Raw genomic sequence first — 27,825 nt, forward strand, 5'->3', positions numbered from 1 at the left:
ACCTCTGCTACTGAGGATAAATTCATCCGAATCACCAGCCTCAGAAATGGCAAGTTAACAGCACCTCAGATTAGAGCCCAGATAAATGCCACACACAGTTCTAGCAGCAGACACATCTGTACATCAACTGTTCAGAGGAGACTTCACCAATCAGGCCTTTATGGTCAAATAGCTGCTAAGAAAACACTACTAAGCAAAAGGAACAAGGAGAAGGGATTTGTTTAGGGCAAGAAACACAAGGAATGGACATTAGACCAGTGGAAATCTTTGGTCTGATGAGTCCAAATTTGAGATCTTTGGTTCCACCCGCTGTGTCTTTGTGGGATGCAGAAAAGGTAAATGGATGGTCTCTACATGCATGGTTCCCACCGTGAAGCATGGAAGAGGAGGTGTGATGGTGTGGAGGTGTTTTGCTGGTGACAATGTTGGGGATTTGTTCCAAACTGAAGACACACTGAACCAGCATTGACTACCACAGCATCCTGCAGCGACATGCCATCCCATCCAGTTTGCGTTTAGTTGGACCATCAGTTATTTTTCAACAGGACAATGACCCCAAACACACCTCCAGGCTGTGTAAGGGTTATTTGACCAAGAAGTTGAGTGATTAAGTGCTGCGTCAGATGACCTGACCTCCACAGTCTCCTGACCTAAACCCAATCCAGATGGTTTGTGATGAAATGGACCACAGAGTGAAGACAAAAGGACCAACAAGTGCTCAGCATCTCTGTGAACTTCAAGACTGTTGGAAAACCATTTCAGGTGACTACCTCATGAAGCTCATGGAGAAAATGCCGAGTGTGCAAAGCAGTAATCAAAGCAAAAGGCTGCTCTTTTGAAGAATCTAAAATATAAAACGTTTTGTCTTATTTCACACTTTTTTGTTTCCTACATAATTCCATATGTGTTCATTCATAGTTTTGATGCCTTCAATGAGAATCTACAATGTAAATAGTCATGAAAATAAAGAAAAAACATTAAATGAGAAGGTGTGTCCAAACTTTCAACTGGTAGTGTATGTATGTATGTATGTATGCATGTATGTATGTATGTATGTATGCATGTATGTATGGGGGTATGCGTGTATTTTAGGTTTTTAAAAAATATATTATTGGAAATTATTTATATGTTTAAGATTATATGTTATGTATTTTATGTGTTTTCAGTAGTATGTGTTCTGTCTTATGTGTTGCAGTGCAGATGCTTTTTGCCTTTGTCCAAGACAAATTTTGTGCATGGAAGACAATAAATGTGAACTTGAACTTGAATTTGATGCAATGTCAGCAGAACTGAAGAAGTATGAAAACACAGGTGATTCTGACATACTGTTCCCAAGTGGTTATCCCCTCCTGTTAATCAGTAGTCACACTGGAAAAACAACCTAAATTAGCTTCTTTTGGCATGTCATCTGTCTGTGAAAGTCAATCCAGATATTGTAGCTCAAATATAAGTTGCCTGAATGAACTGTGTCAGGGACAGTGTGTGACTTTATGCTGCCCATAATCATTAGTTTGTTGCAATCCCACCAGAGAAAGTGGCAGTATTTCATGTTATTGTGTAACATCAGAGTTATTTCTAGTACACAATGTCTGCTGACACACTTTTTACTTGTTTTTATTACTTCAGTTCACTCCAGTATAATTCTGTAAACTGTTCTGATCTAGACATAGAGATATTCTTTAGTTTCAGCAGCTTTTTGTTTGAATGCAAGTTTTAGCAAAGTCCAAAACCCAGTTTCAGTTCCAATCCTTAAACTGAGTTAATCATTAGATCAATAAAATTGGTATTATCAGTCCACTCTCCTCTGTAGATTCCCACTCTTCTTATAGTGAGAGTTTAACTATTGCATGCACAACACAAATCAGTTCAGAAATATGCCCCCCCCACATTTGAGTGTTTATATAAACCAGTTATCAGGGTAAATGTCCAGTTCAAACCTGCTGCAGCTGTTCCAGTTAGGCAAACGGCTGTGCAGCAGTCAGAGGCTCAAGGACCAATTAGAGATAAATGTTTCTGTTCAGACTGGATCTAACAGGCCAACTCTTTTCACCCAATTTGCACACAAATAACCTTTCTGTAAAACATGTGAGCTGAATCTGTATTACTGTACTGCACTGTTACTACATAAATTTACTTTCAAGTACTTGTGCTAGTATGTCTTTTTGGAAGATCTGGAGCATCGAACATTTCATTTACTGTGTTTTGGTGAAGTTGTATGCATCAATTTGTGCCTTTTTTGTGCATTAGTTTATGCTTAAACTGTGTTTATTAAAGCAAGACAACAAAAAAAAAAAAATCAGTCACCAGATGAGACTAACCCTAATCCTCAATAGACTGAGTGGCTGTATGAGCTCATAAATCATATTATGAGAATAAAAAGACCTAATGTTGCAGAAAAAAGATCTTTTGTGTCTGCATCTATCAGTAACATTATGAAGTTTTTTTTTGAATAAATGAGTAAAATGTATCCTCTGCATCGTATCTGAAATCTTTAAATAACTGAAATATGTTAAACACTGTGTGGATCGCAATGGCATTTTCTGCAGATTCATGGTTACCGCATGATACACCCAAATCCCAGTGCCACTGTTGTGTCTGAATGCATCTTCTAGGAGCTGTTTGCATGGTTAGAGTCCTCTGGGTTGTTCGTTTTTTTCCCTATTACAACAGTATATTTAACCTTTCACTGCAGTTATTTTGCAGCTGCTGTGTGACCTACATCTACAGTCTCGGCACGCAAAGCGTTAACCTGTCTGAGGGCTGATCTGGGTAAAGTTTCGTCCTGACTTGGTTCTGACCTGTGGGCGTGCCAAAGCGCCTGTCAGCGCAAAAGTGGGATATTTGTAACTACACGGGGCAGTACAGGGGTTCACGGAGAGGGGGGCTGGTGATGCTTTGAGTTGCTTTTGTAGTTTTTCACAATTATTTTTTTTAACCTCCGAAATGTCTCGGATATTAAACTTAACACAGCTGCGCAAAGGTTTATCCGCGTGTCGAGGGATTGCTCGGCTTCCTTTGAGGACCATCTACTGCACTTCAAGGAAACATGCAGAAGAGAGGTGAGATTGTTCAGTTTTACTCACGAGAAAGTTCGTTTTACTGAGACTTCCCACTAAATAGGTTTATCACTTATAAATGTGGATGTAAACCTGCCACTAAGTGCTGCACAGGTGATTGATTTACGCAGCAAAACTTTGCGCAACATGCAGCTGTTACACTTGAAGTCATTGAATGCCACTTTATATGCTCAGCATGCTCTCCAATTGCAGGTATGATAACATTATAAGCTGTGGCTCTCTGTAAATAGACCACTGAATGCACTGTTGCATGGATCTGCAGTGGTTCACCTGAAGTGCCTTCTCTCGCAGCGGTGCAGCCTCAGCTCTGGGGAAGAGGTGGAAGGACACCGCAGAGACGGTCATCATTGGAGGCGGCTGTGTGGGCACCAGTCTGGCCTATCACCTGGCCAAAGCTGGCATGAAGGACGTGGTGCTGCTGGAGAAGTCTGAGCTCACAGCTGGATCCACCTGGCACGCTGTACGTCCACTAAACTCTGCATTGCTTTATCTCAGAGCAAACACCCTGCTGTCCCTATGTTCATGAAGAGCCAGGTGGTCTGTGTTACAGGGTCTCTTCACAGCAGCAGCAGAAAATGTTGACACAAGGCCTGTTTTTGTCATTTTTTTGAACACGTTGGTCTGTGACTATGTGGTTACCTTTATCAATAAGTTACAAGATTTAATTTCAGAAAAAAGTGAAAATGTCCATCAGAATTTGTTAAAAGCCAAAACGTTACGTGTCAAAATTTCTCAACAGTTCAAATAACCCCTAGATGTGCAACTTATCATAATTTTCCACATTTATGAATTTCTTTTTGTTTTCTTGCATGCACAGTATAAATGTACAACTTTGCATTGCTTTTTTTGTCCGACCAAAAGCCCCAAACCTAGTAATATTCTCATTTTCTGTCATTTATTACTAGAAATCCTCACATTATCAATAAAATACCAGATTTAATTTCAGAAAATAATGATAGTGGTCATCTCAGTTTCCTAAAGCCCAAGTTGTGTGATTAAATTGGTCAGATTAACTGAGCAGCAGTTACACATAAAATCCTTTCGCTTATGACTATATTTCCGTATGAATTAATTTGTCATTTGTGAGAACAGCTATTGCTACTTCTTGGAGCCCACAGTGACAACCTGAAATTGGGTGTTTTGTCCAATTAAGAGCCCAAGCCTAAAAATATCTTATTTTCTGTTGTATATGACAAGAAAATATTACATTTTCATAAAAATGACTGAAATATTCAATTGATTCTGATAATAGGGCATATCTGATTATTTTTTAATGACTATAAGACAAAGAAATGCAGCAAATTCTCACAATTTAGGGCCATTTCCAGCATAGGCTGGGAATGGGCAATATTCAGAATTGTGGCTTGAATTTTTTCTGAAAAATATGTATCAACTAATCAGCTATTTGTTTAATTATTTGGACTTAAATGTTTTTTCCCTGAATCATTTTTGTTTACTTAATAGTTGTGAAAAATGCCCCAATATTCTTGATTGTTATAGAAAGAAACAAAAGTAGTAAGTCAGTCAGTTTATTAGTGCCAAAGAATGCCCTACGGGTTGTATTGTAACTGGCTGCTAAGCCTTTAATCCAACTACAGATCTAAAATACAGAAGTGCTCTTCCTCGAAAGCCTTATTTAGTGAGGGTGTTTACAGCCATTTCTGTTTGCGTCGTTCGACAGTTCCACCGTTTCCATCGAGGGCAGCTGTCACAGTATAAATTTTCAAGGCACTTGAGGACTTGACCCACTTGCGCTCCCACACTGTCCGTCATTCATTTACAAGTTCGACACTCTCTTGCTATAAATATATGTTTGCCATGTTAGAGAGGGAGACTTCAGTTACTCCCTTCATCAGGAGGGCTGGAGCCTTTCCCAGCATGCACTGGGGAAGAAGAAAGGTGCACTTTGTTCATACTTTTAGGTGCATGTTTTTTGGCTGTTGGAGGAAACAGAAGCACACAGAGAAACCCACATGCCTTTTTTGACCTCTTCATGAGTTACAGTTGATTTACAGGAGAGAGACCGTGATAAAGATAGGGTGGTTGATTTTATTAGCAATAATCTGAAACTCCTTTGCTTAGTATTTTGTTATAGTATAGTTTAAAGTGGTATTCCAAGGCTCAGATCCAGTAGTACAGCTGCTATTGTTAATATTTATTTCAAAGTTTGATCCACTACAGCTGTAAAAATCCAAAACCTGTTTTAAATTTGGCTGTTGTCCCCATCAAAATAGTCTTCTTGTGCAGCGATACTCTGCTCCCAGTGCTCCTGTAACACATGTAATGCTCCCTGGATGTCTTGTTATGTAAACATGTCAAACTCCATTTACGATAGGCACTGAATCTCCTAAACTGTGCCAAAAAGGAAACCCCACAACTTGAAGTTAATTATGGAGAAGAGGAAGAATTTGCATAGAGCCAAATCTCATGACTTGGGGGATGAAGGTCGACAGTTGTGTTGTTGGGGCTGGGTCACACCGAGCCTTGAAGACCTACATGTCATCATGCCACAGCTCGGGTTGTTTACACCAAATGTTCTCCCTGAGACTCCTCAGGATGTTCCAGTCGAACACTACCTTCATACTTCAATCTTGGGGAACAAACTTGTGCTGCACAATGTTGAGGAAAAAAGAGGCATGATCCTGGTGCTCCTGACCTGGCACCCCTTGTCTTGGAAACTGCAGTTCTTTCGCTGTAAAAATCTGCTGTTTCTTCTCTTGATGGTAACTGCAGACTCAACTTTTGTCATCAGTAATGATCTTCCACTTGAGGTTGGATCATCCTGCCTGCTGACTGACACAGAGTACAATGTTTGCTATCTCTTCCAGAAATCACAAATGTGCACCGTCTTACCAGTGGTCATAACAACATGTGTAGCACAGGTTTTGATCTTGATAACACATGTGACTTAGACAAGCACGGACAGTCCCAAAACTTTTGAAGTGCACACCTTGTGAACAGACAGAAAATTATCACCTAATGCTACAGTTCTCCTCAACTCTAGGGAATGATTAAGCCTCTTTTATTAACCCATGTTTTTCTTCTAAACTGACTCCATCACTAAACTGCAGGCCAACAAAGTTAGCAACCAGTTGGTAAACAGACAAAGCCAAACATTCCCTTTTTAAAGTAGGTGGATACCAAAACTGCAGCTAAAAGAGAGGTAATGTTAATGATTTATTTATTATTTATTATTTATTTAACCAGATAAAAAACCCATTGAGATCAAGACCTCTTTCACAAGGATGACCTGGCCAATAGAAGCAGCAGCAAATGTCAAAGTAAACAAAAACAGACAGATAACAATAACAGCAAACATTAAAATATTAAATACAAGCAATTAGATACATAAAATACAGGAGTTATTTTTACAGTAACAATTTTTCAATATCTATCCAAGAGGGCAGAGTAACTGAAAACTTTTTTTTCCCTTTTCAGTTCGAGCACGAGGAGCAGAGAGATGCAAAATGTCATGTCATCATAGGGCATAACGGTTTTCACTTCTCCGAAGAAAAGTGCATAAATAAGTAGGACCCAAGCCAAGAAGCGCCTTATAAATCAGACTCATCCAGTGTGTGTATCTCCTTACATTCAAGGAAGGCATGCCAGCTTTAGCATACCATTTGCAGTGGTGGGTGAAGCGGCTACAACCAGTGATAAACCTTAGAGCACTGAGGTAGACTGGAGTTAAGGACTGTAGGCAGCTGGTTGAAGCACACATATACACAAAATCACCATAATCAAGTATTGGCAAAAAAGTAGCTGACATCAGAAGCTTCCAGGCTCTGAGGGAGAAACATGACTTGTTTCTGTAGAAGAAACTGAACTTCACCTTTAATTTAGAGATCAGATTTTTGACATGAACTTTGAGAGAAAGGTCCTCATCAATAGTTTATTCCAGATACTTGTAACTGGTGCCCAGCTTTAGAGTTTTAGAGATGATGCATCATCCACAGGAGACTCATTGTAACATGAGTCAGCCTAGTGTTATGGTGCAGTACAGCAATGTTACAATGCCAGGAATCATAAAGAAGGATAAGTCACATTTCTTTAAATATCTGTTTTACAAAAGATGTACAATATTTTTCCAAGTGGCTACATGTGTTACCAATACTGGAAAGAAATAGTGACCTTACATACTATGGATATTTAACTACTTATATTTTTAACTAGTTTTGACACTTGTTGCCTCTGCGCCACAGTGTGTTATTTCATCATCTGTGTCTAGCTAAAGCTAATGCTAATGCCAGCTTGCTGGCAGACTAATAAAGCAGGCTTTTGTGGTGAAACACTGTTAGCTTGTATGTTCATCACCTAACCGAGCTGTGTAAAAGCCGAATTTACAGCTCCTGATGAAAGACATAAGCAGCTTAGCTTAACTGTAAATGTACAACATGGGTTAGCTAATTTCTGTTTTATGTGTCCGTTACTTGCATTCTAACAAATCCTGCCAGGTTAGCTTAGTTTTGTGTGCAGCTAATCATCATCAGGTTGTTACACATCACTTCTAATCCCTGAAAAACTATAGACACTGCCTGCAGTTCAGCTGAAAAGTCCTTTCATTTTTGTCAAGTGGATTTAGTGAGTTAGGTCTTTACTGTTGTACCAAGAAGTGATGATTTTTTTTGTTTAATAAAAATCTCATGATTTTAAGCTTAGATTTGGTTGACATTTCTGACGGAACTGCAGATCATGATGGTAGACTGTTGCAAGTTCAAAATTAGACTGATCTTTCTGTTTTTGCAGTTCCTGGCTCTGACTAATAGTGTATTTTTTTAAAAATGTATTTTACTTTTTAAAAATGACACGTCTTTTAAACCCACAAACAGGTTTTGGGGCTCAGAGTTTTAATTCTGCCGCTGTTTGTATTTCAGGCTGGTTTGACAACATATTACCATCCCGGCATCAATGTGAAGAAAATCCACTATGACAGCCTTAAATTGTACGAGAACCTGGAGGCTGAAACTGGACAGGTGAGATGCCTCGCTCATCTTTCATAGCTTTACGGTACATAGGTGTGTGCATAGATTTATGTTGTGTTTCTCTGCAGGCTGTGGGTTTGCACACACCCGGCAGTGTCCGTATTGCTTCAACACCAGCTCGAGTGGATGAGATGAGGTACCAGATGACCCGCACACACTGGCATGTGACGGAGCAGTACATGATCGGACCGGAAAAAGTCCAAGAGCTTTTCCCTCTGCTTAATATGGACAAGGTCTGTATGTTCATGTGGATTATTTATGGACTGATTGGTGGAACAATGTCCTGAATTAAGCTGTTTCTAATGATCATCCACCACAGTGGCTGGCAAGTTTCCCACATTCCGGTTTGTATGTTTCATCTTCAAGCAGCATAGTGTGACGTTATGAAGCACTTATCCAGAGTACCATCCAAACCTCAACAGTCAGATGTTGCTGGTTTTGAATAACCTGGAAGTTTAAAGCTAAATAGTTAGCCATTTTTCTGATGTATTTTCTTTTTTTTGCAAAGACAAGATCAAGATCACTTGCTTGTCCAAAGTTTTAAAAAATCCTCTTAAGACCACATCTAACGCTCACTATTTGGTCAAGTTAGCATGTTATACCTTCAATATGTAATTATTCAGTGCTTCAAATCCCACAAATGCCACTGTAAACAATCACGGTGGTGGATTTCAATGAAAATTAAATTAAACGTCTTGCTAAAGCTGCTAAAATTTTAAGTATTATTCACTTTTGTTGAGGAGAATTTCAGTTACTCTGTTCATCATTCTGCTGGTCAGTGGTTCATTCTGTATAACACAGATATGTTATAGTGTTTGAAAAATTGACCTCCAACCTTTCATCTCGTGATGTTAATGATTAAGATCTTATTCACAAAGCACATTCAGACTCCTCAGAGGAAGAACCCTTTCTATTTTGAATCACACCCAGGAAAAAAACTTTTCACACACAAAACCCTTCAGTTAATCTAATATTAGGCAGTTTACCATGAAATCCGGTTAGCACAGTAATGCTCACAGATCTCCTATGTTAAATGATCCAGAGCAGAAGTCATTTGTTGATACTTTGTAGTTCCATCCACTTTACTACTATGAGTATTTGCATTTATAGAGATAAACATTGCAGCCTGAAGAGTATGAGCTGGTTTACTTGTTAGACCTTTATCAGGTGAGTTTAGGCAGTGATATTTCCAGACAGGCTTGACCACTACCTCATTGTTTATGATGATCAGCATGTTCAATTTGTTTCCATATTTTCAGGTGCTGGCAGGCCTCTACACCCCCGGAGATGGCCACATCGACCCCTACTCTCTGACTATGGCTCTGGCTGCTGGAGCTCGTATGTACGGTGCTCAGATCTACAATCCAGCTCCCGTCACCGGCCTCAGCCAAATGTCTGACGGCAAATGGGATGTCCAGACTCCTCACGGAACAATACGTGCAAATCGCATTGTCAACACAGCAGGTTTGTACCGGAACATTTACATTCTGCATCCACAACACATCAGGAACTTTGATCCAATTTCAGTTACCTATAGGATTTGATTAGCTGTCTGTTATTCATTTATTTTTTCATAATCATTAGAATTATTTCCATAAACTTACTTATAAACACCTGGTTGACACTAACACAAATATCACTGTTTTGCACCTCCTTCTTCTACTGTGGTTTCTGGCAGCATTTCAAGGTGCTTCATATTTCATTGACTGATTTTCAATATAAACTTTATTAACATTAATACTGTGGATTTGGTCGAAAAATAAAAATATCACTAGCCTGAAACTAAGAGACATAAAGTGAGTGTTAATTACTTGCATGACAATTCATTATCAACTAAAATTCCATACAACAACTACATGGTGTGTGAAAGAACAACAATCTTTCAATCCATGCAATATAAATGACACTTATTTGAAATTGAGGTTTTTCTGTGAAGTTTGTTTTTTCAGGTGATATATCTAGTTTTGTTTCCTGCCAGAAAAGCATATGAAAATGTATCTCAGGTGCAACATTTGGCATTATTTTTGCTTATTAGGTCAAAACTGGTCTCATGCAACAACTCCTACTTTATTGCTTTATAGCTGCAGCTGGGTGAAGGCCACATGCTCGTGATATTTCATCATTAGAATTAAAGATAACTTTGCCAATTAAGGCGGCCTCTTCTTCTGCTCCTCCATCTGTATAAAAGCTGGCTTCACCAAAATGTTAGCAAAAAGAGAAAATAGACTTCAAGTTCTGCTACAAATCAGTAGACTGATAGAACATTGTTAGTACAGCCAGATCAGGGCTGTGCTGTCTCAGAAATAAAGAGGAAATGGTTGAATATTAGAAACGTCTTTATATACAAAATCACTTCCTGACAGTCATAAGTGTTAACTTTGAATGACGTTTTTGATAATATATTTAATCCCCTCTAAAAGTTTTAAAGACATGAACAATTTTTCAGAGCCCGAAACTGTGAGAACATTTTCAATTTTCTGACGTTTAATGAATTTCTCATGACATACAACTTCATTAAATGTAATCAAATGTAGCTTAAAATCTTGATATTTCATTGAAATCCCTTTGTTTATAAATTGAATGATTAGCAGTAACAACATTCTGTTAAAAAAAAAAAAAAAAGGTAAAAATCCTGCATTGTTTGGTACAACTGTGAAGTCATTTGTGAGTCAGCCATGACAACATTCAGTGACTTTTCAGCTGAACTGCAGGCTCTGTTTACAGGACAGATAGGAGACAAATATGGAAATATCTATAGTTTGTAGAGTCTTCCAGTATTGAAAACGTGTGGTTGGGTTGTTGACAAAACAAAGAATTTAATACCTAGATTTTGGGCTTTGGGAAATGCTGTTCAATATTTTTCATCATTTTAGAACATTTTTTCGCCTGAGTAAGTAATCAGCTAATTGGGAAAATAATCAAATCAATCAACAGTGATGATTCACATTACATGCAGAACTAATCTGCTGCCCTAGTCTAGTCCTAATCAGATGTGAAGTATGAAAAAACCGGTGCTACAAAATATCTGAATTGTTTGTGGGGAGAAAAGGAGATTTTTAATTTCCACCACATCTTGTCTGTGAGCTCCCTACTGTCAGAGATCTTTGCCCACTCAGACCACTGCTTGCGAAGTTCAGGGAACTCTTGGCTTCAACTGGGTCGTACCAGTTCTGGGGGGATTTTGTTGGCCACGACTCCTTTCATCCCTGCTGCTGTTGCTTGTTTATCTGGCAAAGTTTCAGGAATTTGCCTCAGTCTTTTCCCCCAGTCTGTTCTCCCCTGTGGAGCCTGTTGCGTAACAAATAACAGTATGTAGGTCATGGACATTTTGCATTCGTCGCCCCTTTTTCTGCAGCAACAATACAAAATGAACTAATTGTGCATTCACATGAGAACATGAAACTTTGTCCTTTAAAATGTCACTAATTTGCACTCAAGCATGAAGCTACAGCAGAACAAATGTTCCACAGCTGCATTCACAGCTACTTGCTCCATATTTTCTCTCTGAATTTGCACATTCTGTACTCTGATTGAAGCCAGTTGTGCTGCGGCCCTGCTGGCCTTTGCCCTCACTGTGTTTGACAGCCAATCCAAACAGGCCAACGGTTCAGATTTCATCCAATCTTGAAGCGGCAGCACATGCACACCTCCTGACAGACGTTTTTTAGCTTGTTGCTGCTGCTGTGCTGATGCCCCTTTTTGCATACATCAGTTTGCTGTTTAGCTGTACTGATCAGATTAGATGTTTAGTATAGATATCATGAATATGGGTTTGTTTGCATGCTTAATAATTTCTATCATAGGTTGTCTGGGTAAATGTGGGCTTTTGCAAGTACAACCACAAACCTATACTCGCTCATGTTGCCCTTTTGTATTTGTATTTTTTTGGGGCTTTAAGATTGATGACAGATGCCTCAGTTTTCTGCGCTGCAGAAATAACCCATATGGGAAAGCAGCAAGTTTAAGATTTCATTCTGAAACATCCCACATAGCAAAGCAGAAAACAACTCCCAAGAAGCAACAGCAACCTCAGCTTTTTTTTAAAAAATGCATTGTGCTCACTTTTTTCATTTAAAACCCACAAGTGGCTGCTTTGTGGAGATTGCATAACACCAACTATCTTCACAATTTTCTTTTTCTGTGCTCCTTCTTGGCCTGTTTTTCAGAATTTATCTCTCCCAGTCCTTTGCGATGCCTCCACAGGGCGTCAACCAGCCTCTTTGTCCATCCAACGTCTTCCTTCCAGCACATCTAATTTTCACAAATCCAATTCACTGAAACTTTGCAAACTGCGGAGAAGTCTGGAGCCCCCTTCTCCCAATAAACTAGACTCCCATGACCAATGAGAGCCTTAATTAAAGCTAAAGGTCATGTTCTCTGGTATATGACCCCACAGGATCGCTTTCCTTGTATCAGCTCTGTGAACTGAAGAAAGGAGGCAATGTTTTGGCTGTGGTGTGAAGAGCAAACTGCACCTAGAAACCTGCAAATGTATACACTTATCAACAATATCCTTCAGATCAAACCTTTTCTGTCTGATATACCCTGCACCCAGTGCTGTTTAGTACAGTAGTGTTTAGTATTATATGGAAGTACAAACCATGACAGGAGATTTGCTGAAGTTTGCCTTCATTTTAGCATTTGCAATAACAGAAAATTGATGTTTCAACTATGTATCCATTACTTTTAGAAAATTATTTTCAACTATTTGCCCATTTAATTTAGGTGTTAATTTAATTTAACTGTTTATCCATCATTTATTTCAGTTGTCGATAAGTTTTAGCTTACTATTTTAACTGCTGTTTCATTTGATACATACTTCAACTGTTTGTCCATTACTTTTAGTCAACTAGTTCAGACGTTTATCTATTACCTTTACCAGTTTTTAGCCAGTTAGCTACATTACAAATATTTCAATTAGTATTCATTTATTTTCAACTCTTCTTCCATATTTAATTGCTAAATAGCCATTTTAACAACATTAACAGTTTACATGATTTTTAGCTCACTTATCTATTACTTTTTGCTTACCATTTTCAACTGTTTGTCAACTACTTGCAGGTATTTAAGCATTTATCCATTATCCTTCTTTAAGCTAATATTATTTTTTTTTTATGTATGAGCACCCAAGTAGTTTATCTGTTTGTTAAACTGATTTTTCATTACATTTAGGTCCCTATTTAGATAATTTAATCATTACTTTTAGCTAATATTTTGTACTGTTCATCCATTTTAATTCTGTAGTTTATCCTTTGATATCAACTATTTAGCTATTTAGCAACAACTGTTAGCTAGCAATTTCACCCATCCATTACAATAAAATGACAATAGTTTGACCCATTATTCAGTTATTTCTATAATTTTCTACATTATTTTTATTTATTTTGTCAGTGGTTTGTTAATTAATATTAGCTTGCTTTTTGCTAACTTTTCAGTCTGTTTATCAGTCAACTACTTCAGCGTATATCCATTATCATGATATTTACCATTAGTCCATAACTACTGGCTAACTATTTCATCCATTTTCTACTACTTGGTTAACTTTACTGTCTCTTTATGGATTTACTACTGAAGCAGCTTATCCAATTATTTAACTATTTATTCATTGTTTTTTGTCATTATTTAGACCAGTTTTCCAATTTTTACTAACTATTTCCCCTGTTTATCCATTGAAACAATTTTCGCAGTTTTTTTAGCTCACTTTTTGAACGTGTACCCATTACTTTTAGTTAGCTATTAGCAGCCTGTTGCACATTACTTGACTCTATTTCAAACATTTATCTATTAGCCTACTTTTATGTAACTTTTCTACCTGATTATCCATCCTTTTAGATATCTATTAATTATTTGTAGACTGCTATTTAGACCACTTATCTGTTACGTTTAGCTAACTTTTTAAACCGTGTATCAATTTTAATTGAACAGTTTATCCATGATTTTTAGCTGTCCGAAGTGTTTAGCTATAGCTTCATTAATTAACATGATATTTCACCTATATCCACTTATGTTTTGCCATATTAAAATTAATCAATTAATTCAGTCAAGCTATGATTAGGCTATTTATTCGTGACTTTTAGCTAATTATTCCCACCATTTATCTTAGCTAGCTGGAATTTAACTGTTTATTAATTACATTTAGCTAAATAATTCATATGTTTACTTTAGAAATACGTGCAACTACTTTTTATTGTGTGATTTGTTTATTAATTACTTTTGGCTCAGTCAGTTTTTTCTGCTTGCTTTATGCATAGATGACACTATAGTTTTTGCAGTCTCCCTTGTGTTACAGTAGAAGTTTCAGCTGACTGAGTATGTCAGTCTAATTTTGCAAATCTTTCCACATACGCCAGCTAACTACAGAAATACCATCAATGCTATAAATGCAATAAATATAATGAATCACTGATTTGCTTGTGACGTTATGAACAAATTGTTCTGATTGTTCCGAGTTGAGAACCACAAACTGAAAAGCACTTCAATTGTGCGGACAGCTGATGTGGACAAAGCTGGCCTTGTTTTCAGAGGTTGCTTTATTTTGGTGAACTGGTTGACTCCATTCATCTATTTTTCCTTGGTAATTCAGTTAATCGGCCCTGTGTACAGGCATGTGGTAAACAGGTTCCTGCATAAACAGCCTGGGATCTTATCAGTATTGTGTGAATGCACCCCTAATCCATCCGTGAGTTCACAAATGGTGTATAAGTAGATCCTACAGTGTCAATCACCTGCAGATTTGAATGTGGTAACAAAGATTAACATAATTTGGAAGGCAAAAATTTAAAAAACGAAGAGCGATGTTAGTAAAACTTACTTTTGCAACACACTGCTGAAGACAGCAACAGAGATCAGCAGGTCGAAGTGCACCAGCTGGCTTCAGATTCACACTTCAGGTCACAGCAGCTGAGTTGGAACACTGATCCTTCACTATCCCAGTGAGAGACTCTAAATACAGCATATTTGTTTTGTGGCTGTTAATTTATAAACCAGGATGTGCTGTACTTTAGGTACCTAAATATTTTTTTTAAGTGGAAAGAGTTTGCATTAGATAAGGAGTTTGACAGTCTTTATTCACCAATCAAGGAGAGATTGCTGTTTCAGACTTGTACACCAACATTTCTTTAGGTGACTTCAGCCTGATATCATTTGCTTACTGCACACTGCAACATCATGAGGGAAAACTGCTGTTGTTACATAATGTACACCACTGTAAACCACTGAGGCTTACTGCTGTTTCATTTCATGTTTCTTTTTGAGACTTCTGAAATAATAGTGTGGCTTGTTTTTCTAACTGTTAGAGCTCCTTTACAGACTGCAAAATATACACACAACCTTTAAATCATACGCTATACTTTCTGAGCCCCTGTTTGCATTTGTGCTTGGCTCCTAAATGCTGGCATGTTTCCACATTAGATCCTTGTGGTGTGACTCCTAACTTAGCTTCTTGTGGCTGACATTAAATAAGGGGCATTTTCACATTTGCACGTCCTTTTTTTTGTCTGTGTTTGCTGAGTGTCTATTTTTGTTGCTGGTTGTTTGGATGCATCTGTATGTTTGCATGGGTTGAAATAGGAAATTTGATTTTTAAATCTCAGCCTTAAAACCACAGGATGGTTTATGTGCCCTGTTCTGTATAACTTATGACCCACTGGGTAAATCCTAAATGTTAAAGTGTTTATTTTCTCGTCTACTTCTAATTGTAGCTAACAAATTATAAAGAGAGGAGGTGCTGCAGGAGGTGTTACAGGAGGTGTGACACCTTGCTTCCAAACAGATTCATTCATCAGACTTTTGTGTGTCCACCAGGAGAGGTCAACTCTACTTTATAGGCCCCATAAAATGTATATGCAATGGAGGGTTCGGTTAGGACATAATGTTACCAGTTGTACAGCCAGTTTTCCATAGAATCATACAGTGGAAGCAAGATAGCCTCAAAAGAACAGTTTGTCATTTTGGAAAGTACACTTTCTTCCTGAAATTTAGATGAAAAGATCAATGCATTCACTCAATGCCACTTCTGAACACATCACCCATTTGGTAAAGACATGAGGGACTGCCAGCTTTAGCTTGTTTTTCAGCTGATTTGACATTTGACATCTCTGTTGGTTTTTAGGTTTCTGGGCCCGCGAGGTGGGCAAGATGATTGGGTTTGAACACCCCACCATCCCGGTGCATCACCAGTACGTGGTGACTGCCACAGTACCAGAGGTGAAGGCTCTGAAGAAGGAGCTGGCTGTCATCAGGGACCTGGAGGCCTCCTACTACCTGCGTCAGGAGAGAGACGGTCTGCTGTTTGGCCCATATGAGAAGATGGAGAAGATGGTGCTGCAGGACTCGTGGGTCAGAGAGGGAGTACCTCCAGGTTTGTCTGCCTTGGAGGATCTATTAAGAATCCTTCATTGGTTATATTTTTGCACATTTTTTACATGTCTTATAGGTTAACCCTCTGAATCCCAAAATCTGGGTTGTAATGACATATTATTCGATTAAAAATGGCTGCCCAAATCACAGTAAAAACAGATTGAATTGCTTGATTTTCAACAGTGAGGTGGTCTTCGAACTGCTTATCTGTGTGCTGTTCAATGCGAAAAAATGTCCAAATCTAAGCCTAAAATCGAGAGTTCATCAAAATCACTTTATTCTACGTCTTATTTAAACATTTTTCAAAAATAAACATTTTGCAGTAACCATATTTGTTAATAAAGAAAAAAAAAGATTTTGCACTTGTCACTGTAACTATGAACCCATTCAGTTGCAATAAACATTCACATGATAAAAATTTAGGGATGTTTTTGATATTTTCAAGCAAGCAGGAGATAAAAGGAAAGACATTCAGGAAAGTAATTTAAATTGTAAGTAGTTCAATATCATAAAAAAAATAAGGGCTGTACTGTAACTGTGTCATACTGCACAAAAGGCATTTCTGAGTTCTCTCTCCTTCTAGCCATAGTTGTGCTAATTCCGTAGTGGTGCAGGACTTATATAATGCAGTGAATAAAGATGTGACAGGAGCCAAACACAACTACTCTGCTTGGAGCTCAGAGGGTTACATATAACTGTGTTTTTCTTTTTCTTTCTTGTCTGGGCGCTGCAGGCTTTGGCAAGGAGCTGTTTGAGTCAGACCTTGACAGGATAATGGAGCACATTGAGATGGCCATGGAGATGGTCCCTGTGCTGAAGAAAGCTGACATCATTAACACTGTGTCTGGACCAATCACATACACCCCTGACCTGCTGCCCATGGTTGGACCACATCAGGGAGTTTCCAACTACTGGACTGCCATTGGCTTTGGGTGTGTATGAAATCAGGGCTCAAACTGTGAGGTGCATCTTTGCAAGCCAGTAATAGCTTGCAGTAGCAGCAGGTGCAGGTCTAAAGTAACACCAGTTAAGTCTTTTTATTTCAGTCCATTGATTGACCTAACCTTGATCTATCAAGGTTTACTTTAAAACTTAAAATTTCTAAGGCTATTGTTATCTTTGACAGCCAAGGTGAATCAACATTCAGATTTAGAAAAATGTTGAGGACTGAGGTTTTAAATTTAGAGCATAGTTGTTTAGCAAATGGGTGTGAGACCAAGGATAAAACATGGTTTGATCAAAAGGTTCTAAGATTGACCTATAAATACCCCAAATATATCTGATTCAAATTTGGCTGCCATTCCAATTGAAGAAGTCTACTTGTGCAGTGATACTCTGCTCCCAGTGCTCCTGCCTTGCTTGTAACCTCCCTGGAAATACCATCATGCCAACATGTTAAGCACCATCTGTGATGAGTGATGAATCCCTAAAACTGTTAAAATGACAACCCTTCAACTTGATAGAAAGGATATCTTGGGAGACAAATCTGATAAGTGTGTGGGTGGGAAGAAACTACTCTGTTGTTGTGACCAGAAAACTTGTGCTATGGTGCTGAGTTCATTGATAAATCATGCCACAGGCCATGCTTCAGATCTTTTGTGCTGAGTGTTCTCCTTCAGCTGCCTCAGGACATCAACCCTGGGGGACGAATTCATGATACACAACCCTGTAAATGTTGAGCAATGATCATGCGCCTGATGCGCTTTGGTGCCGTTCCAGAACTTTTTGATTACACCACATATTAGAGTGACAAAATCACTTTCCATGTTGCACTATAAATATTTTTGACATTCCAGATGCTCAGGATGGCATTTTACATGGGGTTGGAGATAGCTGCGGGTTAGAGCTGCAACGATTAATTACATAATTGTTGAGTTGTCAAGTATTAAATTAATCACAAACTATTTTAATAATCGGTTAATTGGTTTGAGTAATATTTCAAATAAAAAAGGCAAATTCCTTTCATTGCAGCTCCTTAAATTCAATAATTTTTGATTTCCTCTACTCCTCTATGATGATACATGGGATATCTTTGGACGGTTGATGAAATTAGACATAATTGGAAGATTGCAGCCCTACACAAATGGTATTTCTACACTCAAGCAAAAGTCAAAGGGTCAATGCATGGACTTTATGTTTTCAGGTATGGAATTATCCATGCTGGTGGAATGGGTAAGTTCCTCAGTGACTGGATTAGGAATGGCGAGCCTCCCTATGACCTGATTGAATGCGACCCCAACCGCTACGGCAAGTGGACAGACGTACCTTTTACGTGCGCCAAAGCTCGAGAGTCCTATGGCTACAACAATGTGGGTAAGAAGAACATGAGATGACTACACTGCTTTCAGCCTTCCTGGGACAAAGCCTTGTCTCTTTACTGTCACTGAAACACATCTTGTTGGTCTCTCCAGTTGGTTATCCCAAGGAAGAGCGTTTTGCTGGCCGGCCAACCTCAAGGACAAGCGGTGTTTATGAGCTGCTGAAGGACAAAGGATCCATGGGCTTTCATGCTGGCTGGGAACAACCCCACTGGTTCTACAAACCTGGAGATGAGACCGGATACAAGTAAGACTGTCCATATCTAACAGTGTCTGTTTGTCTTATTGGCAAGGTCAGCTACTTGTAGTCATTTCCTCAAATAGTCATTTGAAGAAAATGTTCTTGGGCATTACTTTTGTCACTTCCTATCATTTATTTGCTGCAGTCTTGTAATTAGCCAGCAATCACTCATTCCTACTTTCTTGTTTTTACAAAGCCCTGTCATTGCTGTGGTCAAAGACAAAGAATATAGTGGTGGTAGATGAGTACAGTGTTGTAGATTAGCATCACAATTCCTTCCAAGAGTACATGCAACATACACATAGCAATCATCCTTGTGTGTGAGAAAGACCACTGGCTTGTGTCTGTATTTGTCAGAATAAGGACATACTGTTTTTGAGTAAAAATAGGGGGACATCCTAAGTTCAGTTATTTCAGCTTACACATCATGGAACAGTCTCACTAACTGTAAGCAGCAGCACAAGAGAACCATTTAGATGCCTCATTGAAAGAACAGGACAGCTGCTAATGTTCAACAACACATGTGGGTGCACATGTAGGATCCCAGTCTTTTTTCTAAACCACACAGTCGCTGATTTCCTGAGATAATCCGCCAAGTGTGTGGACTCCTGCCAGACCTTGAGTCTACAATCCAGTTGGCCCTCTTATAAGCTGTGTACTTGGCTCATAACTGTGACATGGACGTCTTAGTCTCTACAAATATAAACTCCATAGTCATAATCTTACAATGTAACTTTCATTTCCCTTTTTTTACCCATGATGTATTTTTAGCCGTGCAAGCAGCTTTGCTCCATGCTGCAATATCTCCACAAGTATTGGATCAACTGCCATGAAATTTTGGACAAACGCTCGTGTGCATCCTTTTTCATGCATGAATTGGTCCTTATATCTTTTGCATCTACAAGTGTGTGATTGTCTGTGTGACATAAATTTATCTACCCAAGTCTGTGATGGTCTGCAGCCTAAAATTAGGACAATAGTGCACACAAATGGTAGTAAGGTGTATATGTATGCGTTCTATTGCATATGTTTGCAACACTTTCTCAGCTGGATAGATCAGTAACTGACACCCTGACTTTGGCACAGCCTTTGGCAAGGTCCTTAGTGCTGTGCCTCTTACCTACCTCGTGTTGTTCTACTCTCATGTACGTTGCTTTAGATGAAAGGGTCTGCTAAATGAAATTGTAGAATTGTACTGTCCTCCAAGCAGACTACTGCCAACTAAAATAATGATGTACTAACAATCAAGTGATGTCAGCAGCAGTCCGTGTACTCATTCACACTGGAGTTTAATCAAGGCTTTATACTTAACATGAGGGGTCTGCTAGCATTTGGGTGACAAAAATGTTGCCACACCCACAATTCCACCAGAGTCTGCAAGGCTTAATTTTCACAACGCTCTGTGTATGTTAGCGAGACGTTTGGAACTCAAATTCATTCTTATGGGAACCTTTGTTATCTCTGGTGTGTTTGAGTAATTCCTTCTATTCAGCTGTGTGACCATTTTAAACATGTAATTACAGAGAAGCTAGTTGAGCTAGTTTTACACATGCTAGTTTTGTAACATATAGAGTGCATGCACAGTGGTTCATATATATTATGTATAAGTATTTCACAAACAAGCTTACACTTGGCAGGCCAAACCTCCTCACTTAATTTTGCGTTATGTGTTGTTTTTGCTCAAGTGCATAATCCATAAAATTAGATGATAAAATCCGATAGAATTGCTTCTCTCCCCTGGTTGCAGTGAAATTTCTATCTGTAAAGAGAGGCTTTTCCTTGCATCATACACATGAGCGTATAATCCGTATAATATAATAATACAAATATAATACAATGATGTGTGGAAACAGGGTTTATAGTGAAAATTGAGTCTGTGGTTTCTGTAGCTGTCTGTCTGGGCCTCCACAAGGAAGTCTGATCAAAGCTTCAACTGTGCTTTGTGGTTACTGTTCATTAGGCAGTGTTAGCATGCTAACAAGTTAAACTAATATTGTACATATTCGTGTTGTGTGTCATTGTTAGCATGTTATGTCAGCAATTGATTAATGCTTGCATCCTCGCAGAACTGCTAGCATAACTCTAAACGTTTGTTAATATGGTAAATGGTCTTTACTAGAACCTTTTAACCTTAGCAAAGTTCGACAAAGCACTTTAAAATATGTTTCACACACACTGTGCTGCCATGCAAGGTGCTTGCTTGCCATCGGCAGCAACTTTGGAGTTCAGTGTTGTACCGAAGGACACTTTAGCAAACAGAGGAGCCAGTGATTGAACCGACAACCCACTCAACAGACAGCATCTGATCCAATGCTGCTTTATTATTTTCTGTCTTGTAAGCAGTAGGCCAGTGTTCATACATTATACTCATACAACAGTTTCACAGTGAACCTAATACAAAAAATGCCAATACAAAAAGTTACCACTTGTTAACATAATTGACTGAGAAATAAAGAGATCATGATTTGTTGCTGTGCTCAGGCCCAGTTTCCGACGCACAAACTGGTTCGGACCAGTTGGCAGAGAGTGCAGGCTGGTGATGGAGAAGGTGGGAGTGATCGACCTGACGCCTTTTGGAAAGTTCATCGTGAAGGGAAAGGACTCACACAAGCTGCTGGATCGCCTGTTCGCTAACACCATGCCCAAGGTAGAGCACATGTACGCTTCATGAACATCAACGTAAACTGTTCAGCTGCCATAGCAGGAAATGTGTAATAAAAATTAGGAGTCTGCTGGTTCCAGATCCAGTATCTTTCCACAAATGGTCTTTCTGACGGTGTCCTTTAACTTGTGTGTTTTCAGGTGGGCTTAACTAATATCAGCCACATGTTGACACCCAATGGGAGAGTCTACGCTGAGGTCACCATCACCCAGCTGGAACCAGGAAAGTTCCTGCTCATCACAGGCTCGGGGTCAGAGCTACATGACCTCAGGTGAAATACATCAAACCATCTGCACAGGAACAGTCTCATTTTAGATAGTCAGACTAGCAGCAGCTAATTTAGCATGAAAAATGTGGAAATGCTTCATCATTACATTGACTGCTTATTTCATTCATGATGTCTTCTAGCATATAAAATCATCATATGCACATGTTAAAAACTTGACTGTCACTCGATGAGGCCTTTAAATTTAAACAAAAAAACCTCTTCCTTCTTTGCAACAGAGTGAGTTGTAGTTAGATTTTACAGAAGCATGGTGTTCTGCTATCATAAGGACTTCATTTCATAAGAAATGCCAGTTTTGAGGCAGCATTTTCATGCATTTTAACAGTAATTAATCAGTGCTTAATGACCAAAACCGTACATACGTGCACATTTGGAGATACATGTCCAGTATTCACCTCCCCACATAGAGCTCATAGTGTTCATAGATAAGCAAACACTCTTCCTTCTTAGTCTCACATACCCAGGCCAGAGTTGAACCTCAAGCTGTGCTGAATAAAACTCTCTCACAGTTTTATCTTGTAGAAACTTAAAACCTTTCAGCAGCTGCTAACACAACGCCCCTCCTTTTGTTCCAATTGGGAGGAGGTATATTAAAACATTCATCTTCATTCCTTCAGTGTAACCAACTCTACCACAGCCTGAACAAGAGAAGGGGAATTTAAATTATGCAGTGACCTCTGGTGGTCACAAATTAGCTTGTGAAGTTTAGAACTCATGGCAGAAAGTATATTTGTCCGATAAACTGAAATGTATCAGATGTAAAATATGCAGAGATGTTAATGATGCAGTATTCAAGTGTATTTTCTCTGTGGATTTTAACTCGACCCAGGTGGATCGAAAGAGAAGCTGTAGAGGGCCGATATGACGTCGATATCAGCAACGTCACAGATGATATAGGCGTGCTCGGCATTGCAGGACCAGACTCGCGCAAAGTTCTCCAGAAACTAACAAATGAGGATATGAGTGATGCTGGATTCAAATTTCTCCACTGCAAGTCCATTGAGTTGGCTGGCGTCACTGTCCGGGCCATCAGGATCTCCTACACTGGTAGTGTACACTTTGTGCTTTTTGTCAAACAGGTCAAGCAGATTGTTGGTTTACCGGAGAGGAATCATAACTCTTCTGAAAAATATCACTTAAATAAAAGTAGAATTAGCAGATGGTGCAAGTTAAATCTTCTTTAGTCTGTGAAAACCCATAAACAAAACATGAAAGACTAGACAAGGTACATAAAAATACTTGTGTTGCATCAGTTTAGACTTTTTTTTAGGTAATTTTTGCTGGGTCTTTATTATGACTTACCCTCTGACCGTGAGACACCAGGTCAAAAACATCTGAATCAAAGTTAATAATATGAGTTACTGAAACAGAATTTTGACATTATTAGTCAAACTTTGACCTACCAAGTCAAAATTCTGACTTATTGTGATAGAAATACAGCATCCTGAGTGTAAAATCATGGATACAAAGTCAATATTCAGAGTTACCCAGACAGTAAAAATGATGACTTACTCAGACTAAAATAAGGCACCACTGATACACTAAAGACTATGACATCCCAAGTCAAAATTGCGAGACAGAAATGCCAAACACCAAGTGAAAAATATTAGATACCAAATAGATATTATGATTGACTCAGACTAAATGATGATAGACTGATACAATATTAGTGACACAATGAGGCACTAAGTCAAAATTATGACCGAATGATATCATACTGACACAATAGAAGTCAAACTGACATTATGTCAAAAACATGCAATTCTAAGTGAGTATAATGACTTATTATGACAGAAATAAAAGATACTAAATCAAAACAATTAGATTCAAAGTCAGTGTTACTCAGAAGAAGTTTGAGATATTGAAATGAAATCAGTCAGACTGACATACTGTGACTCGGTGAGGCAAAAATATGAAATGTTAAGTGAATGTTATGAATTACTGAGGCGAGTTTTTGAAATGCCGATATTAATGATGACAAATGTTAAGTTGGTATTAGGACTTTCTCAAACCATCATTATTATAGAGACAACAATACAGGATACCGATTCAGATATTAGACACAAAGTCAATAAAGTCAAACTACATACATTGTATTCACAAAGTCAAAATTATGAGGAAACTAAATCAGAACTTTGAATCAAAAAAAGTGTGATAATTTCCACTTACCATGAATATTTTATGTTTATTGTATAACTTACGTATTCCTGTCTTTTAGTAGCGTCCATACATTTTAGATTGCAATATGCAGATTTTTTACTAGACATGTTTTTTGGTGCTGTGTGTATATGAACACAGGCTAAGGTGATATTATATGTGTGTAGGTGAGCTGGGCTGGGAGCTCTACATTGACCAGAAGAACATGGCAGCTGTGCATCAGGCCATCATGGCAGCAGGAAAAGACGAAGGCATCGACAACTTCGGCACATACGCCATGAACTCCCTCAGACTGGAGAAGGGCTTCAGAGGCTGGGGAGCTGAGGTACACAAACAAAACCTGTAACGGGATAGTCTGAAATACGGACATATTAGCCACGTTCACTTTCTTGCTGAGCGTGAGATTAGAAGATTAGCAGCATTTTCATATCTGTTGGCTACATGGTTAGCTTAGCTTAGCATTAAGTCTAGAAGCAGAGGAAAACAGTTAGCCTGGATCTGTCCAAAGGTAAGAAAAATGTCCACCTATGAAGCATCTGGTGGCTTAACACTCAGATCAGGTGGCTGTCATATGGCTCTCTCTCCCCACAACTTTTCAACCTATATCTATACTTTACAGCATCAACAAAAACATCACATTTGAAGAATAAACCGACCTAAAATTGTCTGGGGGTGGTTTGGGGGACTTCCTTGAAGTTTGTTGGACACAATGACATTTCCAGGCAAGAAATAGTTGGCACATAACAACTCATTGTGATTCTGTAGGGCATGAAACAATAAGAAATACTGTGTTCATTAGTGAGCTTTGGAACAACACAGGCAAGCTGTTTCACCTTATGTATACTATGCTAAGCTAAGCTAAATGGCTGCTCTAGGGCTGCAATAAACCAAAGAAAATCCAGGTTTACTGAAATTGTACATTTTTAACCAGTTCATTATTCACATGGGGAAATTACATGTTTTCTCAAAATAAAGTACACTTTACCTGCTGGCCTTATTAGTCAAAATAAACATAAAAAGAATTTTTACAGCGTATTAAATTCCTTAAACCTGGTTATTTTATGCTGAAATGATGAGAACAGTGAGAACAGAGACCAGTGTGCCTTTACATGTATTCATATGATTTCAAAAAACAGAACTACATCAATTGGATTTTGTAGCAGAAGAACTACTGAGGAACGTAAGACAGACAAATTAGCTTAGTGTTTTTGATGATCTGCCATATTGGTTGTTGAGCTTTGATATTCAAACATCCATCCATTATCTATACACTATTTAATCCTCATTAGGGTTGCAGGGGGGCTGGAGTCTATCCCAGCTGACTTGAGGCGAAGGCAGCTGCACAGGTCACCAGTCTATCACAGGATTACATATAGAGACAGCCAATCACACTCGCATTCACACCTCAATTTTTTAAGCACCTGTTGGATTGATTAGTTGTCAACTATTGAGTTATTCCTGAAACTTTTTTGAGTTATTTTTGAAGAAAAAAATTACTCTGATTTCAGCTTCTTAAATATGACTATTTTCTAGTTTCTTTCCTCCTCGATGACAGCAAAGTAATTATCTTATTGACCAAACAACTAATCTCAACATATTCATCGAAAATGAAATTGAGCCTGTTGGTGCCACAGATTTTATTGGATCCATCTTCACAGTGTGATGTTTACAGTCTAAAGGCATATTTCCCAAACTGTACCTTTAAGTAGCTCAGGTTATGCTTTTTTGTTAATCAGATCGTTTTGTTGTTTACAGATGAACTGTGACACCAACCCTCTGGAGGCTGGACTGGACTATTTCATCAAACTGAACAAGGTAACGGTGCTGCTCATGTCAAACATTTCATGTTGTATTTCTTCTGCAACTGGGAACAAGTTCACAACCTGAACACATATGGTTTGTGTCTTTTGTTTGTCCAGCCTGCTGACTTTATTGGCAAAGCAGCCCTTCAGGAGATCAAAGCCAAGGGCCTGAAGAGGAAGCTGTCCTACATCTCCCTGGATACAGACGATATCGACCCTGAAGGGAATGAGACCATCTGGCACAATGGCAAGGTTAGAAACAACAGAATGTCATAGATCATGTCCATTTAGTTGGTTGTTTTGTGTTTTTTTGACACTCAGCCAGCATCCTTTGTTCTCCTTTTCAGGTGGTTGGAAACACAACGTCTGGAGCTTACAGTTACAGCAGCCAGCAGAGCCTGGCGTTCGCCTACTTGCCTCTGGAGCTGTGCTCTGTGGGCCAGAAGGTGGAGGTGGAACTGCTGGCGAGGAAATATCAAGCCATGGTCATCCAGGAGCCCTTAGTCCTCACCGAGCCCACACGGACCCGGCTGCAGAAGAAGGCAAAGGGCAAAGTATAGACACAGGCCGTCCTCGATCAGTTTCTCAGCAGCTAATGAAGAACAATCCTCATGTGATCATAAACAAGAGTATGGCGTGGAAAGAAAACCATGTGCTGAACTGTTCCACATCCTCAGATCAGTGGCCAGTTTAGGAGCAAAACAAACTTTCTCTTGACGAGGAAGAAGTAAAAACAGATTATGTGAAGTCTTATGAATGTGTTTCTGAGCAGCAACAACTGTGAAGTTCTTGTACCACAGTGTCTTAAAGTATTGGAAGAATAATTGTCTTTTTGTAATTCCATAAAGAGAAAGATAAGGTTTACGTGTCAACTGTTTCCTTTACGTGAAGAATAGTTGAATGATAGAAAGGTGCTAAATGTATTGAATGAAATCTGGCTTTTGTGCTCTTCGGATAAAAAGAATTGCTGCTGCTTCTTTTTTTACAGTCAGAGGAGCACTTTGGAACTGTGAAAAGTGGAACAAAATATAGAAACACCAATATCCAAAAGAAAGAGAGTGTTTGCAAACTGTACAAAGATTTTTTTGTAAATCTTTTGTAATTATTTTTTTTACTAATATGTACATTAATGCCTTGATAATTAAAGCATTTCACTCACTGTCTTCCCTCTCCTCTCCCATTCACTAGTTTATAGTATATACAGTAAACTGTGTAATATGCATATGTAGACTTTAGAATAGTACAATACAATTTAGAATATATAAATAAGAAATTGATAAGAATATCAGTATTGATATCAGAAATATACAATGTAAAATAGTACTAGATATATTACTACTTTAACACTACATCCAATGTACTACTTCAAATAACAGTTATTTTCATTATTGATTCATCTGTTATCTGTCTTCTCTCCAAAAATGTCTGAAATGTGAAAAAGTGGGGTTTGTAAATACTTAGATTTGTCTGATGAACAGTCCAAAGCAGAAACTTAAAGGGTTCCTAATTTATTATTATACGATATTTATATTCAACTAGAAAGTGTATTAGGGCAACAATAGTATAATAATAATTCTTAAAAGATGCAAATTAATTTAGTTATCTTTCACATAATAATAGTAATTATTATTGTTGAATTATTTAAACTATTAACAATTAAGTAAATACAACAATATACATAATACAAATAAAAATATATCAATATAAACTTTAAAAAAACTGTATTATATACTTTACTATATACAATAGTAAATAAAATGTTAGTAATAACTATAATGATTGCTAGTGTTGTTTTTATTTCTTTTACACTTTGATAGTGGTTGTCATTCACGAAAATAATATTAAGAAAAAAAATATTTACCTTTGTCAATACAATATTATTTACATAAATATTAAAATCAAATGCAGAAATAAATGTAATGTTAAATATATATAGGTACGT

The 27,825-nt window shown here is 38.2% G+C and overlaps 1 protein-coding gene across 1 annotated transcript; it reads left to right on the forward strand.

Moving 5' to 3' along the window:
• The first annotated feature begins 2,838 nt into the window (after positions 1-2,838).
• On the forward strand, positions 2,839-27,046 carry dmgdh (dimethylglycine dehydrogenase). Its single transcript, XM_023273053.3, has 16 exons — positions 2,839-3,059; positions 3,369-3,537; positions 7,952-8,050; positions 8,128-8,292; positions 9,319-9,523; positions 16,170-16,418; positions 17,151-17,349; positions 18,561-18,730; positions 18,829-18,982; positions 21,458-21,623; positions 21,779-21,909; positions 22,754-22,971; positions 24,249-24,406; positions 25,837-25,896; positions 26,001-26,135; positions 26,231-27,046. Exons 1-16 carry the CDS (start codon positions 2,944-2,946, stop codon positions 26,441-26,443), a joined length of 2,607 nt encoding a protein of 868 aa, XP_023128821.2. The 5' UTR covers positions 2,839-2,943; the 3' UTR covers positions 26,444-27,046.
• The last annotated feature ends 779 nt before the right edge of the window (positions 27,047-27,825 follow it).

This window comes from Amphiprion ocellaris, chromosome 17 (assembly GCF_022539595.1).
Source record: "Amphiprion ocellaris isolate individual 3 ecotype Okinawa chromosome 17, ASM2253959v1, whole genome shotgun sequence".
Classification (NCBI taxonomy): Eukaryota; Metazoa; Chordata; class Actinopteri; family Pomacentridae; genus Amphiprion; species Amphiprion ocellaris.

What these genes read in the sequence shown, in the direction of transcription:
- dmgdh (XM_023273053.3), top strand. Translation starts at nt 2,944, where the DNA reads ATGTCTCGGATATTAAACTTAACACAGCTGCGCAAAGGTTTATCCGCG. An exon ending in CTATGGCTACAACAATGTGG is followed by an intron (nt 18,731 to 18,828) that starts GTAAGAAGAACA and finishes TGGTCTCTCCAG; the next exon opens with TTGGTTATCCCAAGGAAGAG. An exon ending in TCGCTAACACCATGCCCAAG is followed by an intron (nt 21,624 to 21,778) that starts GTAGAGCACATG and finishes GTGTGTTTTCAG; the next exon opens with GTGGGCTTAACTAATATCAG.